At 38.7% G+C, this 18,512-nt stretch overlaps 1 protein-coding gene across 2 annotated transcripts in view; it reads left to right on the top strand.

The window, feature by feature from the left end:
* The first annotated feature begins 2,780 nt into the window (after positions 1–2,780).
* Positions 2,781–18,512, top strand: part of Wun (wunen) — an 86,075-nt gene continuing 70,343 nt past the window's right edge. For both annotated transcript variants that reach the window (XM_078187341.1, XM_078187352.1), the window contains exon 1: positions 2,781–3,049. In XM_078187341.1, the coding sequence (XP_078043467.1) occupies positions 2,986–3,049 (64 nt within the window). In that variant the 5' untranslated portion in view covers positions 2,781–2,985. The remainder of the gene's footprint in view (positions 3,050–18,512) is intronic.

The raw sequence follows: 18,512 nt of genomic DNA, 5'->3' as shown, positions 1-18,512 counted from the left end.
GGTATTTGTTTGGCAATTAACGGTCCAGAATTGTCAATTCAAATACGTGCGTTACCCAACGAACTTTACGATCATCCTATTATTTCGTATTGTTGGGTTTCATGGAGAAACCGGTTTATCGTTTTATATGTATAAGATAGATTTTTGTACGGTAGTTACTGAAATATAGTTTAATAATAAAAAAAATTTGATCCTTTGTCGGGAAGTCGAGTGGAAATTAGATAGCTTTATAATTTCGTCACGTTTATTGTCCCATGCTCTTAAAATATCTGTGGACAAATCTTTTTAAAAACATAAAAAATTATTTTTATACAAATAGTATCAAAATTTTATAACACTAGAAAAAATAGCCAGACTGAAATGATAGAAAAATTATCGAAGCAATTAACTCGAAAGATTACTTAAGAATTGTTATTAAATAGCAAAGCTCTCTTGTACGTTTCTGCATGTTATCTTTACTTGTGAACACGGAACAAGTGCACAGCAAGATACCGACAACTGAAACGAAATTGGTCACGCTGTCTTATCTGTATCGCAGCAGTCTGTCTAAGGTAATCATTTTGAGCACGTGCACCAGCATCGAGTATGTATGCAAGCTATTAATGATACGTAAATTGTACAAGTGTTTATAGAGTGTCATTATACAATTTATTTTCTACTCTAGATGATTTCGAGGGTCTTTGAACTATGGGAATTATATTTATTTTGAAACATACTGTTGGATTATAAATAAAAAAAACCTGCACTTCGTGACAGTATAATAATACATAATATACGATAAAAAATGGCAACCCGTTATAGTATTTCAAAGCAGTTATATCGATTTATGTGACTAAAAAGTCGGAAAAAATGTTAGAGACTACTTTAAAGACATAAGATTTTTTTTTTATTAATTATTAGACTGCGAATCTTTATGCATTTACGGCATGTGCAGATTTTTAAATTGTAAGATAATTTAGTGAAATGGAAGTAGATGAAAACTGTATAGGAAACGATAATTGTCTCGTACTATCAAAGAAATTGTTAAGAACGGAGAAGTGTTAATCGACGTAGCGTGAAAGAAATCGTAGTGCCAAGGGGTTAACTTGCGAACGCGAATGTACCGTCTTGGGTCTTTTATGAGCAGTATATCGAACAACTAAACAATGTTTTATCTCGTCTGAATACGATAATTCTCGAAACTCGCGGATCAGTTAACGATCCAATTGGTCTATTGAGAATTACCAGTAACCATATTAAATATTAGTAATCGGTTAAAAAATAAAAGACTGTACATTCGGAATCGAAATTTATTAGTCGATATGTACGTATTTATGATTTTCTCATTTGAGTTGTATTGCGAATAGCTAAAATTTATACTTTCATATTCTAAATAGGTTTTATTTGAAGCAATCTTTATAATAATTGGCTACACTAGTTTTTTTTACTAATCCTACAAATTCATTTTTGTTGCAATATATTGAAAGAACCTTTGGGGAACCTTTGGGGTTGTTTGTCGACACTGAACTTGTTAAGAGATTTTTGTCTGTGCCTAATTTGTGCTAATGTTGTCACGGAAGAAAATTAATTTTTTCAGAAAAATGTTTCTCATTCTCAGATAATTATTTAACATGGTCAGAGAAAGCCACGTTTTATCGTCAGTTAAGACGCGTTTCATAAACGTAGGATCGCTAGAAATTTCGTTGGAAATCCAACAATTAAGACGAACTCTTCGCTCGACAATATTTTCCATTGTAAAAATCAGGAAATACATTCAAGGTCACAAAGGTAAACAACTGCTCTAAAGACAATGGTTGATAGAACGCGATCGAGCTTGTCGTCACACCAACTGAACGACTATGCGGTAGTGTCTTCTTACATAGAAAAAATTCTTTTGCGCAGAAAGTTAATTCATTCATGTTTATTTCGCATTGAATCAGTGCACTGCGGCTGGATATTCGCTCTGTTAAATAAATTTTTGTTCGTAAGTTTTTATATTTTAATTTGTGGACAAGTGTACAATACTGATCCATATTTCTTGGAAAAAATTATTTTGCCAGATCATCGAAAATGTCTGAAAATCGTGATCTGTTTCGAAATTGAATCACGAGCGTTGAATACGGCACTCGCCATAAAACCTCCTAAGTTTGTTTCTAAAAATCACGCAAACTTAAAACTAACCAGAAATAGAGATTGAAACAACCATTTATGTTCTTCCCAACAATTTCAGCTTCTATGCAAAAGACGTACAAACTTTAACATCTTTTAGTAAACCTTTTAAAAGTTTAGTAAATACATTGACATTCATTAAAGGCGCAATTGATAATAATAACTTGTAATAAGTTGAAAGTATTTGAGTTATTAATATTTCAGTTTTGTATTTGATCTATACAATTTTCTCATAAATGCATAAAATCCGTGATCTAGTTATAACAGCTGTTAGTGCCATCTTCAAATCAATATTTTCCATTGTATAATAATATAAAATGAGTGATACACATTTGGATCGTGAAACTCTAACAGAATATCGTTTCGTAGGAGAAATAAAATTTTCCGAACACAACAGTTCCGAAAATTGGACTTTTTCCACAGGATATTGCTTTCCCGATCACTGTTCGGCGCATATTAAAATTACAGTTTACAATGTACATAGTGTGCAACGTACAATGGTACAGTGTATAGCTTATAGTGAGCAGGCGGAACGGGCACGTGCGTGGTCTGCGCAACGTACTTGCGGACTTACGGACTCGCAGGCGCGCGGAGAGGGCTGGGCGCAGCCGCAGTGGCAGTCGTCGCTCGGATCTGAATCGGGTCGGTTTGCTTGTTTCGCCGGATAGATTCGCGGCGAATGGGCAAGCGTCTCTCAGTCCATTCCGAACCGTACGCCGGGATGGTCTTGTTCCTGATTTTTTTATTTGACAGTTGCTCCTAATTGCTCTTCTTCCTGTGCGGTAATTTAGCTATCATTCCTTTTTGTATAATTGACGTGTGCGGTTACCAGTCGTCATGGATCGATCATCGAAGATAATACTTCGGAAGATCATTATAGACTTCGTATGCCTGCTCGTTGGTAAGTGGAAGACCGTCTCTGTGCAGAAGCGTTGCGCACAGATGTGCGAGCGGTTCGCGAATGTGTCGCGAATGTATTCGCGATTCTTAACGAGCAGAATATCGCGCTGACACGCGAAAGATTCCTTTGTATCCGCGGCAGTAGAGTACGATGAACGATGATTGCGTTATATCGAGCGGCTGTCAGATTGACAGTCGAGGCGTCGCACGCGGCTCGTATGATGTGCCACTGAGCTAACCTTTAAATTGGCAGGTGCTCCGTGCTAAGAGAATCGGATTAGCTTCTCGTCTCGGCGATGTCATTCCGCTCGTAAACTCTCATCTTCTTTAATTAGTTTGATCGTGCTTTTTGTGACTAAGCCCCACCGTTTCCATGAACGTGTTTCGATTATGTCGCGTCTCTCTACGTCCCGACGGACGCGTCTACTGTTTCGAAACGAGTTTCTGTTACACAGCGGCTTTTTAAATAGACAAAGACTTTAATAGCTTTTCTTTTATAGTAATGAAATTACTCGATAAACAATCGGAGAGTGTACTATCGCAAAGATTCCTTTACATGCACTTTTAATCAGTCTTTATTTATGTCATAATGCTGGTACTGAATTAAAGCGTTATTTAGTTAGCCGAAAGTAGTATTATAGTATTATATTACTAAACTATTTTGTACATTTCAATCGCATGGGATTTACTGTTAAGCCGTATTAACCTGTACGAAACACACACAGGTTAAAATATTGTTACTAACTGTGTTTTAGTATATTTGTTAGTAATTCTAAACAAATATTGAAATTCGACATTTGCATAATTTTTAACTGCACGCATTATGTATCTAAACCAAAGACAATTGGGAAAATAAAAATGCTAGGTAAGTATACTCGAGTGCGCGGGAAAGCTGCATTCAAAATATTTTGTGGCTCGTATCGTATGGTTTCCATGAGCGAGCAGTTGAAGTTAAATGTCGCGATTAGATATGCGAAGCAAGTATATAGGCTTACAGGTAAATAGTTAAATGGAAATTTGTATTGCTAGTTTTCGATAAACATGCGAAGATAGCAACACCATTTGGCACGATCGATTTAATCTGACAATGAGAAGTGGTGACACGGTTTCGTTAACGGACTATCTAGTACGCTGCGGTTGTTCGATGTTCTTTATATGTACTTCGTCTGAATCCGACTCGAGCAGAGGTTCGAAGAAGGAAATGTTCTTGTCTGTAATAGGATCGACGCAACCGACTGTGACATTAAGGGTTGCGTTCTAACGCACGCATCAAACTCGTTTAATACGTACCATACATCCACAATTTTTACTATTGGATTACGAATTTTATGCATATATGATTATTATTATATCATGTATATATTATGTATATATATTATTATTATTAAAATAATTAAGATAATAAATGAATGTATTTAATGTATATAATATCCTTCAATTGAAACAGGTAAATTTGTATTTTTAATAACTTTTAATTATTTGTAGCTAATACTAATGTCGATGATAATACATAATATAAGTGATATAATATAATATAAGAATACATAATATCTATGAATTTAATGTAACGTAATATCGTAATTTGAATATAATTTTATAGTTTCAAAGTAATCTATCTGTAAAAACGGAAGAATTCAATGTTCTTTCTCTCGCGAAAGGTTTCAATCATTTCTTTTCCGTGCTGGTTTCGAAGGAAGTTGAAATTGCTGTGTACTACACGAAAAGGCTATCTTTAATTATCCGAAAGCGTGTCATGTTGCCATCTCGATGGAATCGTAACGAATCCAGAAATAAATCGCTTGGATCGACTACTTTCTACAAGTAGATTATTATGCCTGAATTTCTCTAATTGGTTGCTCTGCATTTCTGTGATCTGATTTCGCTTCGCGCGTCTTTAGACGCAACCGAGAACGTGAATACCTTTTATGAAATATTCGTGCATTAAAATCAGCAATTAAATTAGACTTTTTCTTTCCTTTTTCTATTCCATGAAAATACAATTAAATATATCTCAGTAGTCGACAGTTACGCTATATTATTATTTGATATTCTTTTGTTTCTCCACATTTTCTTAACATCATCAATCATTTGATAGCTGATCTCGTAAAATTCTTCCAATGCACTTGTTGTGGAACGCAATGGCGGATAAAAAATTGCTCTTACGAAAAATGTGTATTATACGAGACTCCTCCAGGAGTTTGCAGAAGATCGGTGTGAAACGCACGAGTTTACAATTTCATCGATGATATTTTTCCAAACGGTGGCGAGAGAAAACCGAAGAAAATCTGATTTCCTACGATCGTGGGATAATAGGGACGACAAACAATGGCGCCTGCTGCACGGGAAAGAGAAACGAGTCCGCGGCGAATCTCGTACCGAGAGCATAGATGAGAACCGATAACGTGAAATTCAGTATTATTCGCGGGAAGAAGTGGGTCGAGGGCGTTTCTGCTTCGAAAGTTACACACAGGTGTCTATTTGCTGACCACTCTCCCGTTTATTTTCAAGATCAACGCAGACGGGCGGGATCGCGTCTCTTTTTCTTCGCGTTATCGCCCCCGGGGGGACCTGTTTATCGCGAATACACATGTCGTCGCTGCTTTCCTGGTCGGTTGTGGACATTTACCGATCGATCGATCCCTTTTCCGTATTTCTTACGATCAACCGCGCTCCGTACCCTATAACTCTATAGAGCTATCAGGAAAAGCGACGATACGTTTACTTTTCAGTTACTCCCAAGCCACGAGTAAGAAGTGAGTTTTGGCGGCAGCGAACGTGACTAATGTAATATAAATATTGGTCGAAGTGGATGGAAAATAGACCTGTTTGCGTCGACTTCTTAAATGTTAGATGCAGAGGAAGAGAAAGTTATCGGTAATTCGATACGCTTAATTCAAATAAACGATGATAAATCGTCGATTGGCGGCAGAGGATTTTTTTCAATTGTACACGCCTACGTAACTAGATCACATTGTAGCATGCATTTGATAAAATTGCAGGTACGTCGTGGCCCGCAATGGAAATTGTAAATTTACCGGAGGAAACATGTATCTCTCCAACTTTATTGGTCATAAAGTAGTTCATATTGCCAGTAGACTCTGTTTATTACAGATCGTCTTCGCGGTCTAGACCTGCACAGACGTATATTCAGGTAATTTAGGCCATTTCGACCTACTTAGATCAAATGGCTTAGAGTCCGATGCTATTGTCACGATTATAGGGACTAATAGACGAGATTCTAGAATTGTTTGATCGGCTTGCGATGGATCATTGCCGTGATATTACGAGATGCATTCGACGTTTCGATCTTCTATCGTATTAACTGGACGACGAATTTTATGTTATATTTATTTATGACAGAAATAGATAGATGAAATGTAGAATCGCGATGAACGATTTTAAAATATTGCCCCATTATTGACAATGTGTTAAAACTATCGAAACAGAAAATATTCAACTCCTGTCTTTTTACAATTAACATACAACAGAATTTATCCCGATAATATTCACTATTTTTTCATTAAGAATTAATCCTTTCGCAGGCCATATTCACCTCTCGACATGCCAAATTAATTCTCTCGCGAAACATGTTTCATGCAAATTCATACGAAATTTAAGAATCGAATAACATTTCTAAATGATTAGTGAAGATTAATGAGCACTCTGTTATTTTATAAATAAATATATAAAATAGAAAAATTGAATAAAAGGCTGGCCATTTTTATTGGAGAAAAGATTGATCTTTCTTGCAAGTGCAGTTATTAATTTAGCGAGCGAAGCTTTTCTATATCCTTCGAGTTCCGTTTTACTCTAAACAATCATGGGGCGTTGTCTACAAACAGCGAGTTAATTTAAAACGTTTCCCGAGCCTTACGCACAGTTAGGATTAGCTTGTCACGAACCGAACGTTATCGGCGATCTGCCCGACGCGACGGGCTTGCTTCGATCGCGTACCTGGTCTATGTTCAACTTCGCGCGTGAACTCTTCTAACGCGAGAGCCCATCGAGCTATTTTCGGAGACAACTCACTTTCAAACAACGTTTTCTCTAGCGCTTCACGATCTGTCACTAATTCAAAATTTCATTCCTAATAAGCGAAATCGAGACGTTCGTATCGCTCCGATAACCAGACAATTTCTACATCGTATTACGAATCATCCAGATTGTTTTATCCGAAACAAAAGTGAAATAAAACTAGTCGAAACAAGCTCTTTCGTATCGTTATTTTCAGCACCGTTGTATTGTAATTCTTTTACAACTATATTCTTGATTTATTCGTAATTATTCTAATTTATCTCTAATTCTTAATCGTCGAATCGAAAGTTGCTATTACCCTGCAGTTTTGCTGGTTGTATGTAATTCCTGACTGGGACGATAACAAAATAATATAAATCGTTAATGCGCAGGCCTTGTTATTTCAATGTTTTTCACGCGAATCAACCTTCGGATTTGTTATTTCAATGTTTTTCACGCGAATCAACCTTCGGATTTGTTATTTTCCTACTCCGGACGCAGGTATCCTATCGTTTTTACCGCGAGCTGCATTCACAGAGCCAAAATACTCCGATGATATATAAAGTTAACTATGTAAACGCCGGTCTCGAACACTTTAGCTTGCACAGTCGTGTTATTTCCAAGTCCAGCAAGAATTGTACTCATTTTTCATAATTCCAGCAGCTCCGTTCCATCGCGCGCACGTCTACTGTAACGTTCAGACCACTAGCCGTGACTCGCTGCTTTATAATTAATATCCTTGATGAGAAGCTCTCTAAGATTTACCGTCGCACAGATAATTAACTGCTGCCGAATTATTTCTCTCGTATGCGAGGTAATTCGTAGCATCGGTCGAAAACATTCTGTGATATCCTGTTGCTCGCGTAATTAATTACTATCGAATTCTTCACGGTCGACGCATAATATCTACAATTTACACAAAGATCCGCGATCAAGTTAATTAACAATTTGCAGTCCAAGCTGTTTGGATTTGAATATCTAGAAATTTATTGTCTAGACAATTTATTGTCTAGACAATTTATTATCTAGAAATTTACTATCTGGACAATTTATTACCGAGAAATTTATTACGTAAACAATTTATGCAGTTCGGAATATCTTACACACGAAAATCTTTAAATCGATTATGAAAGAATTTGTACAAAAGACGGTAAAACTGTTCATCGACGATAATTTGATTGTTTAAAAATTTTACAACATGCTGCTAATTGTAATTAATTTTAATTTTACTTACCCAAGTTTCACAACGCTGTTAATATTGCTCGCGGTTCTACATGCGCACGTAAAGATTTACATTTTCTCGACATCTGTAAATCCTTTGACCGGTGTTTATTGTAGCAATTAATGCGTTCACTGTACGACAAGTTTTGAGATGTTAATTCGGTCTTGTCCCGCGTTAACGGACCGACGTGGTCGTTCGTGATTTGAGTCGTTCAGTGCACACATCGACTAACTCCATAAAACAAAATGTCGAGAAACGCGATGAAATGATGTACATTGATTTTTAAAATTCCTGTTATAACATAGATTCACATATATAATGTAGAATGAATAAATACAGATATAGCTTTCATTTAACGTATAATTTAATGTATAAAATTAATATTATTTAATGTATAAAATTAACAAGAAAGAATAGCCAAAAAAAAAAAAAATTTTGCCGTTTAATGGTGTTAATCTTTATTATTCAGGAAAGTTATTATAAATATAAAAAGTTATGACTATACCAAGTGCTTTGACACTTAAATTTGAGATTTTTCAAAAAGTGGAGTTAATCGATGTGTGCACTGGGCGGCTCATTTATGAGTGTACTTTTTTCCCGCGTGCGCGCATTTAGAAACTGCGGAATTCAGAGCCGTGCTTGTGCTTCCAGCACCTGCAATGCAAACAGCGATGGAATAGAATAATTCAAATATCCCCGTTTGAGATGAAATTCCTTGCAAACGGCGCTGGTCGTGCCCTATTAATCGACATAAAATACGAGAAATATCCGAAGTAGATGTTCGTACGGAACAATCCAATTTCGACGAATTCTTAGTTCAATGGCACCACTTTAATGAAGTGAAATTTATTGAAAACAGATGCGTCAATTATAATGTTCTTCTCTTCGATAGGTCGCAATTAGGACATTAGCATTCTTAATTCCATTTAATCTTCTCCCTGTTTCTGGTTCCAACCACCCATTTTGCAATAAATGCATAAAACTATGTAGTTTAATTGTAACCGATCGAAATAGAGTTTCTTGCTCCGATAATTATCACAGGTAATCATGAAAGACAACTCGCACGAGTGAATTCATACCTAATGAATTATGGATAAAGAAAGACGAATTTCATGGATAACTGTTATTTATAACAAATAGCATTCGAATCGAAATAATTATAGCAGTTAACACTTTATCGACCGCTCATTCGGTCCTGAAAAGTTTCGTTTCTATTTTGATTTTATTTATCTTATTAAACGCGAAAGGTATTTAATATTTCAAAATTTATACAATAATATTGAAGCTTGTAGTACGACTTAACACATTTATCTCAATAATAGATAACAAATTAAGCGTTACTATGGCTACCGATCGAGGGGGGAAAAGCCGATTTGTAGACTACCGGACGATAAAAGTTTCTGATCGGAAAGTGGCTTAGCCTGTATTTAAGAAATTGTTTTTCCTATGATGCTCCACATCTCAAGTAAGCGTGCTCACGCGCGCACAGACGGCCGACTGTCGTAAAGACAAGTATCATTTGACGTGGTCGAGCAATTGCTGACCGTAGCATTATCCCATGATTCAAAAGGCAACCGGTGTCAGCGGAGTGTGTCCTTTAACAGCTCTGTCTAATAACTGGACCCTTTCAAAGTTCGTTAAACGGCACAAACAGGTCCGGCACCGTTGGAGGGGTATTAGCGGCAATTTCGTCGGAACCTGTGACTGTGACACCGTACGCGTACGGCGCTCCCCATAACAAAACCGGGCATCGAAGCCGTTCAAAGAGGTGGCGAGTGCGGATTAGCCGAGAGAGCATTCGTGCCGACTCGCTGCTGCTGATTCGTAGCCGCTTTGATACGATGACTCAATCGAACCGTAAACCCGACTGCGATCCCGATCGTTTTATTTTTGTTTGTTTAGCCGAATTCCCGTTCGCGAATAATTGTTGCAAGCCGTATAAATTCGAGGCTCTCGTCGCGCGCACGCGCATCCTCGCACCGCGATGACAGGAGCGGCTGCAATTAAATTTGGAGCACGTTTACATCGTCTGGGTGTATCTTCGGACCGCGATCGGGGCAACGCACAATGCGGTAAAAAGAATACAACGGCCTCGCGTGACAAAAATATATGAATATTTTCGTGGAACGATGTCGAATTATTCGGTTATTATTTCAGGAATTCGATATATTGTCGAATTATTATATGCCTGCGTATACGTGTTATATAAATATGATATTTATAATGTAATATAACGTCTATATATCGTCTAAAAATCAGTTTTTAGGCGAAGCTCGATTATTTTCAATTTCAAGTTGACATATCTCAGAAGCAGCACAAAATATCTTGAGATTGAAATAGTTTGTAATTTGTTGTTTGATATATACGAATAGTCTTTTCCTGACGTACGAAAAAGATGACTTTCTTTAAAATACCGATTGTTGTAACGGAACGTATGCGATTATTTAACAAATGGCATTTACCTTCTTATCCGTTTCAATCGTTAGCCCAGAAAAATCTAAACAACATCAGATTATATGCCCTGTATAATATATACATATATAAATAATTAGAAACTATTCAACTTTGATTTGAAGAATTCTTCAATTTCATCAAATGATTTGTAAGATATATATTCGGCTGGATCGATTTAAATGTGTCGCCCTGTATAATCCTCGTGTTCCCAGTTGTACAATAGCATCGGCAACATTTGCCCCATCGGTTGCATACGTCGTCCCTTCGTACGTAATTCCATGAAAGCATACTTCGTACAGTAGAAGCATCGTACACGTAGAAGCCATCAGGCTGTATCTGGTTCAGACCTTAGAAGAGAGAGTAGCCCTTTCCATCGAGCCCTCTTAACGTAAATCGCTCCCTTCAGGGATCGTTTGTGCCCGACGTGCGCTGCGAGTGCCCACATTTCCATTCGCGTGTCTCTCTGTAATTCACTTTAAATTCCGTTGCGCTCACTCACGGCCGACGGGGGACACTCCATTACATTTTCAATTTCACGGTGTTATTAGGCTTCTCGGGGACCAACACTTTCCTTCTCGTATTGCTATTTATCGCGGTCGCGCAACGACTATTCTCCCGTACGGGATCATACTACGGCCGAGTCATGCATAAACGTCACGGGGAATATCTCGTTCGCAAAACCGTGAAATATCAAGCCGAGAAGGACGCGGGCGCGTGTTCGCGGGCGTCGAGGAACACGATATACCGGGCGAACCCTCATTACCCTCGACACCGTTACCGTTACGAGCGCGTAACAATGCTTCCTTTCGGACAATCTTCGAGCCATTCGTTCGACCAATAATCTCTCGTTCTTTCGACTCGCGTGCGCGCGTGTCGGAGTATCTGTTACTCCGGCGCCTCCCGAGACCTGTTCATCACGGTGGTACAGGTATCGTAACGATCATGGATTTAACCTTTAACTACCTCGCCTAGTTAAACTTGTGTAAACTCTGTTAACCTCTTAGGCACTGAGCACCATTATAGTGGCTTTCGCGGATAGAATCTGTCGGTACGGCGCACCACTATAGTGGCTTTCGCGGATGCCGTCTGATAAATTGTTAAAGTTAACCTGATTTAACTTATCTAAAAATAAACTAATTTAACTTATCTAAAAATACGGCAGGATTTTGCGCAAATAAAGTTTTTCGTAACTAAATTACGATTTTCTCTTAATATATATTTTTTCCGGATATCTATATATAATACTAATAACATATATTCTTTTCTTAATATATTGTATATACACGCTTTCACTTGAATTGTTTGCTTTAATAAATAATAAAACAATTGAGTAAAGCACGAGCCATTCGCAAAAGCCACTATAGTGGCGCGTAGTATCTGAAAGGTTAAAATGCGTGTATCATATCTTTAAGAAAAATTATAATTTAATCGTCAAACACTTCATTGCAATGTACTCGTGTAAAGAACAGCATTACATCCGTCGCACATTGCAGTGCCGTATCATTTACACGTAATTCGCGTTGAACTCTGCCGTGCCGAGAAACAGCCCCGCTTGAAGTTTCGCCGTGCCTAGGAGGCTAACAACCTTACGGATCGTTCATATTTATTGCGTTGTTACTGACACAAGAATGTTATATAAGAAATCGAAATTAATTATGGTATTACTTCGGGTAGAAGCAAGTGTATCAACCGCGTTCCTTCGTTTACAATTTTTCTCACAGCTACGATTAAGTATTATGAATATAAATGAATATGTAAGTAGCGGTTTCATTAGCGGGCTATCATGATTACGCATATTCTGCAAAAATTAAGCAAGACCTCGCTTTAATATAGTAACCGATAGCTGCGGCAGCGAGGCATCTGGCAAGAGGGGTATGTAAACACAAGGGTTCCCTTGCTCGGAGGAAGTCCGCCGTTTCGGCGGAGGAGCAAAGGGGAAGGTCAGAGTCTCCTGATCTACCTAATTACGTCTTTTGTTTAATGAGTGTATAGCCAATAATAATTAAAATTCTCTCTGCCCCTCGCGTCGCTCAGTTTATGCACAGTGTTGTAATATTACTTTCAGATTCTGATACGATATACAACATAAATGTAAAAAGTACGTTTGCTGTATATCGGAACGAAAGGTTAATTAAAACGTTAAGCGCCACGGTTTTCCCTTCGGACCGGCGCTAGATTTTCCGGTCTAAATTGAACAAACAAAAACCGATATCGCATAATTTAACTGCTCAGTCTCGCAAGTAAACAAGGATCGACAAATGCGCCGCGATAGAAGAACCGACGAAGGGACCGACGCGAACTGAACTGAAAATCTAACGCCGGTACCTAGGGACACGTTAAGAAGCTAATTAGTTATTAGTAATCGCAAATAATCGCGTGTTCATCAGAAAAATTTGAAGTTAATACTTTAGGGTCAATATTATACATGTATATCAAAATCTTGATTACCACTTTCTCATACTCCATGTTTGTCTTAAAAAAAAGAAAAACAATCGTACCATACCCTATTTTACTAGTGTCATTAACGTAACAGTATGCCAAGATAATTTCTGTTAATTGCCGTTCTCGAAACTGGGTTGAACGTCATACAGCAGACGTAACCGTTCGAAACCGTAACCATGGAGATATACAATAAAATTGTCGAGCTTCATATTATACGGGGTTTACCAATAGGAACGGGTCGATGTTGACAATCTGTAGCGGCCATGTTGTTCTGAATGTATCGATCGATTAACTTTGTTATTTACAGTTCAGCCGGCTATACCAAATTACCATGGCGAGTTGCACGATTGAAAAGCCCGCCCAAATGATAAAATTGTATTATCAGAATGAGTTTTCGTTAATGAAAACGTTGCGCGCGTTGCGCCCATTTTACGGTAAACGCGGTGGCCCTTCATAGTCGACCCTCCAACGTTTGCTGGCCAAATTCTAAACGATCGATTCGGTAAATGATCCCTCAACACTGGTACGTCAACGATAAGCCAGATCGGCCGAGAACATCGCCGCTGTCCGTGAAAGCGTGCATGAGAACCCGAGGCAGTCAATTCCTCGCTATGCACAAGAACTTGGTCTTTCGCAGTCTTCAACTTGGCGAATTTAGCGTCTGGACTTGGGCCTCCACCTGTACCAGATCCACCTGACTCGGGAGCTCAAAGTTAATGACCGCAGACAACGCTGTTTGTTCGCTGACTGGAATTGACCATCAAGATCGTGCGATTTCACCCCTCTAGACTTCTTCTTGCGGGGTTTTTTGAAGTCGCAGAGGTCTATACCAGTCAGCCACAATCGATCGACGCTCTCGAAGTCAACATAGCCCAGGCCATCGCTGAAATTCAGCCGGATTTATGCGGCAGTCATTGATAATTGGACCTGTCGGGTACGAGCCACCGTGCAAAGCCGCTGGGGACATTTGAACGATGTCATATTCCATATATAATGGGCACACACGGGCCGATCAAATAAAAAAAAATTCGTCGATACCTCATACACAGCCCATTTTACTGCACTTCGAAATCGACCGGCCCTTAGTGGACAAATATGTATATATATACATATACACGCTATCGATAAAATCATGGACAGACACGATCGCGTTGCTGCGATATTATATTTATTCATCGACAGGCGATCGTGCCTGTCCATACTTTTATCAGCGCATACAAGACTACATAACGAATAAATTTGTCACGTGGAGTCATTTTACTATTCATGCGTAACATTTTATCTTCGACCGTGTAAGGCCGTTCGGCTAATTATGCGATAGATGTCGATATGTGTAAAACTTCATGGAAGAATAAACAACGGGAAAGGTAGAATTCTTTATAGCATGTCAGTCGCAAGTTCGAAGTCGTGGAAATGAATTTTCTTTAAAATTTTAAACAATAGTACAGGGTTCTAGCATTTCTATTAAATGATCAATAATGATCTTAAACGAAAGAGTTTGGCAATATACTATAACATTGAAATGGGATGTACTTAAAACGTAATTAAAATGTAATTTGAAATGCGATGCAATTAAAATATAATTTGGGATAAAATGTAATTAGAATACAGTTCTCAGATTTATAGCCCAAAGGTTCGAAGAAATGGAACACATTTTTATGTTTTCCATTCCTATACTAGTTTCTTGACTCTTCTGCATATTTTCCTCGTTACCTATTAGTTCGTTACTTATTAACTCGTCATTTTAATTCAATCACTACATTGCAATTTAATTGAACGAACGTCCGAACAACGAATTATTAAAAACGCCCGTTTCACAGTTTCCAACCCAATACAACGTGATTCATATATAACGTAAATGCGAATTACTTTGTAATTGTAATTCCTGCAACGTGAAATATGTATCCGCGTAGACGTTAGCAGTGCAACAATAAATAACCAAGTGACTCGGTACGAACAGACTCAGTGACGATGGTTACAAACGTGTCTACGGATATTCGTTATTCTTCGTACTTTGAATAGGAAATGAACTCTCCAGACGTTGTGCCGATTGCGAACTGCAATACTGTCTCCGCCGAGCGTCTTCGCAAAACTTTGCGCGGATGTTCCCTGGATGTTCGTGTAGGCCTTGCATGCCGATGCACGTCGGCGGACAATGTCTGCAAGTTTGTTCAGGGCTCGAGATGCCTCTTCCTGCAGCCGGGCGAAGGCTGCTGGGACGTGGAATATATGTGGTACACTCGAGTGCAATAACGCCTCGCGGACCTAACCCTGGATTAAAATTTACCACTTTCAAAGCGATCTGCCTCGGCTAAACAGCTCTCCGTTTCGTATCGACGGGGGTTACCCGCCGCCGGACGGCAAGAAAAATTATTGGAGGCCGTCGACTCGTTCCGTTAAAAATCCGGGCACAATGATTACTGACTCACCGTATTATGCTCAGCTGCCTGGAAAGTTTCTGGCCGTTTTAATGCGCGCAACGGCGGTTTTTGTGCGCATTTGCCATTCGGGCTCGTCGTTTGCCGAACGCGACGTTTTTAACCTACCTCCCCGTTCGACTGACCTTTTCCGCGTATCTGGTGACTTGTCAATACCATTTTTATTCAAATTCCCGTATGTACGTACGGCGTTGAAAAATTGTCACGCGAACGTTTTCAGACAGCAGGCGCACATTGTCACATGCGCGAAACAAAATCCGACCGATAAGATAATCTCCGACGTTGACACGTACGGCGAATGTTGCAAAATTTCGTAGACGAAATGAAAAAGAATGGAAAAAATGAAACACGTATTTCAAATCATATTTGTACTACTTCGCACCGGAGATAAGTGAAAAATGCATTCGCCATGTAAAAGGGTGAATTTGATTTGAGTAAAGACGAGTACGATCCGCAGAAAGGTGAATTCGATTCGGAAAGAAGAATTCGGAGTGCAAAATCTTGTACACAGAGTTCGGTAAAAAGTAACTCGATCGACGATTAACGATCGCGACTCGTTAGTTATTGTAACTGATTTATAGCAATTTATAATAGTTAACCAGTCGTAATCGTTAATTATTAAGCAGATTACGTTTGGGCCCAACTCCGACTGGGTAAAACGGGTCAATAGTTGATTAAAGAAATTTAATCGTCGAAAAGTCAGTGATTCATTTAATCAATTGGCCAAACCATTCGTCAACCGTTGATTAAAAAATATTAGTCATCGATAAATCGGCGGTCGATTTAATTGTCTGACGAAACGCTCATCATAGAAACTTGCCGGTTATCTTAATTGGATCGGTAAAGTATGCTACTGCGGCCTATTGAATTTTTAAACGATTAATTTTCTATAACGAGCGTTTCATTTCTTCGGTCGATGAAATCGATGATTTGATTTTTCGGACGATTAATTTCTCAAATCGTAAACATTAATCGATTACTCAAACCGAAGATGTTGATCGACTAATGGCTCAGTTATTTTAGACATCGAATATTTTTTAATATCTTTACTTCGCGCGAATCTTAATAAAATTAAAAAGTTCTAATAGTTCGATGTAAAATCTGATTTCTAAAATTGAGATTTTAAAAGCTCGTTCAAGTTTAAGCGACTTTGCGGCGTCATTAAAATTGTTGTAACAAGTTCTAAAATTATTTTTGTAGTCACGAGACGCGACGTCATATATATATAAAACGAATTTTGCAATATAAAATGAAAATACTAGAAGTCAGAAAAAATTACGTTTGACTTGCAGTTGAAATGGCTTCGAGTGCAAAGGGTTAAATGGTTCTGTCATCCGCGTGCTAACGACGCGACAGTCAAAGTGTTAATAGCATTCGTAACAGTGTTAACATTAACTATGATACATTCGTTTGCTAGTACAATTTTCGAAATAATTTATTAATAATACAAATGCGATACATTTCGTTAACGATATAATTGCGGTAAAGTTTTTGAAAAACCGCGTTGAATTGTTTGTTACATTTTCACGCGGCGACGAGGTCCGTCGAAGTGTTAATTTCCAATAAAACGTGACAATAACCTTGAGAGAGTGTTTTGCAACAGGTACTTTTACCTGAAAACACCTCTCCCTTGTTCGGTTATCCGGTCGACTCTCGAACAAGAGAGTGAGGATCGGCACGCACCGGTGCAATATTTCCGCGTGTTTCACGCTCTGAATAAATAATGCGACCGATACGAAGAAGAAAACAATTTACTGTAACAGTATCCCAGTCGGTGAACTTCCTGATGTAATCACCGCGTTCGAATGCGCTTGCTGTACACGGCCGTGTCGTGTCGGCGCGGCGGCTTGTTATGCAAGGCATTGATAATGAAGGCGGCCCGCGTAGAACTCCTCGCGGATCGTGATTACACCCCGGCCTCGAGAACCCACGATTTCCGCGCGGGTATCTGCCCAACTACGTGTTTACGCCCTGGGCTAAGCAACACTCGGATTTAGATCCGCCTTGACACCTATTTGGGACACCATGGGCGCACGGGCGTCGCCGAGATAGTTTCTCCCGACGGTGCGCGTCTTCGCATAGTTTCTCCCGACGCGACGGTGCGCGTCGTCGCATAGTTTTCTTCCAACGGTGAGCGTCGCCGGTGAAACTTCGCGTGTTTCGTCATCGCCGCGAATTTCAGCGAGTTGGATGACTAACCGGTGAGCACGGGTGAACGTTGATCGGGTTGACTGTCGTCACACCTGGCCGGTTCTCGCACGTGTCATCGCCGTTAGCATTCTAAACACTATTATGGTCGATGAGGTTCTCTTCGAGCATGCAACTGCTTCCACGGAAATCGGTCTTCTTTAGACGTTTCGTATATGTCGTGTCGATTGAACTCGGTATGAGCTCATTGGGCGCCTACACTCGTATCTGAAAATAGTTATGAAGGTACGCTTAATCATAAAAATAAAAAAACATAGATGCGTATTCTTGATAAATCTTCTTAACATTGGAGATACAAACTTGTATTGCGTTGACGAATATATTCATTTAATGTTTCTTATAATTTCCTTACTTTTCATTTTTACAACAGAAAGAAATAATGATAACAGAACATGATACAAGGTGGTAATAATACTGATAATACCGAAACCTTATTGCGACCTTTTTATTAATAAATTCATGCACACTAGCACTAGCATTTTTCAATAGCTATATCCTTTTTTTAAGTACAAGTTTCATCGAATATATAGAGTAGACATATTATAATAACTTACTTTTACAGGTGAATGTTTAGGAGAGATATAAACATCACGTTCGTTTTACTTAAATTTGTTGTTCAATGCTTTATTGAATAGGGCGTGTACGCCCTATTATAATCCTTAGATTACACTAGATTCGATTATGAT

This window comes from Augochlora pura, chromosome 2, assembly GCF_028453695.1.
Source record: "Augochlora pura isolate Apur16 chromosome 2, APUR_v2.2.1, whole genome shotgun sequence".
In the NCBI taxonomy this organism is placed as follows: Eukaryota; Metazoa; Arthropoda; class Insecta; order Hymenoptera; family Halictidae; genus Augochlora; species Augochlora pura.
This window is presented reverse-complemented; position numbering and strand designations above follow the sequence as displayed.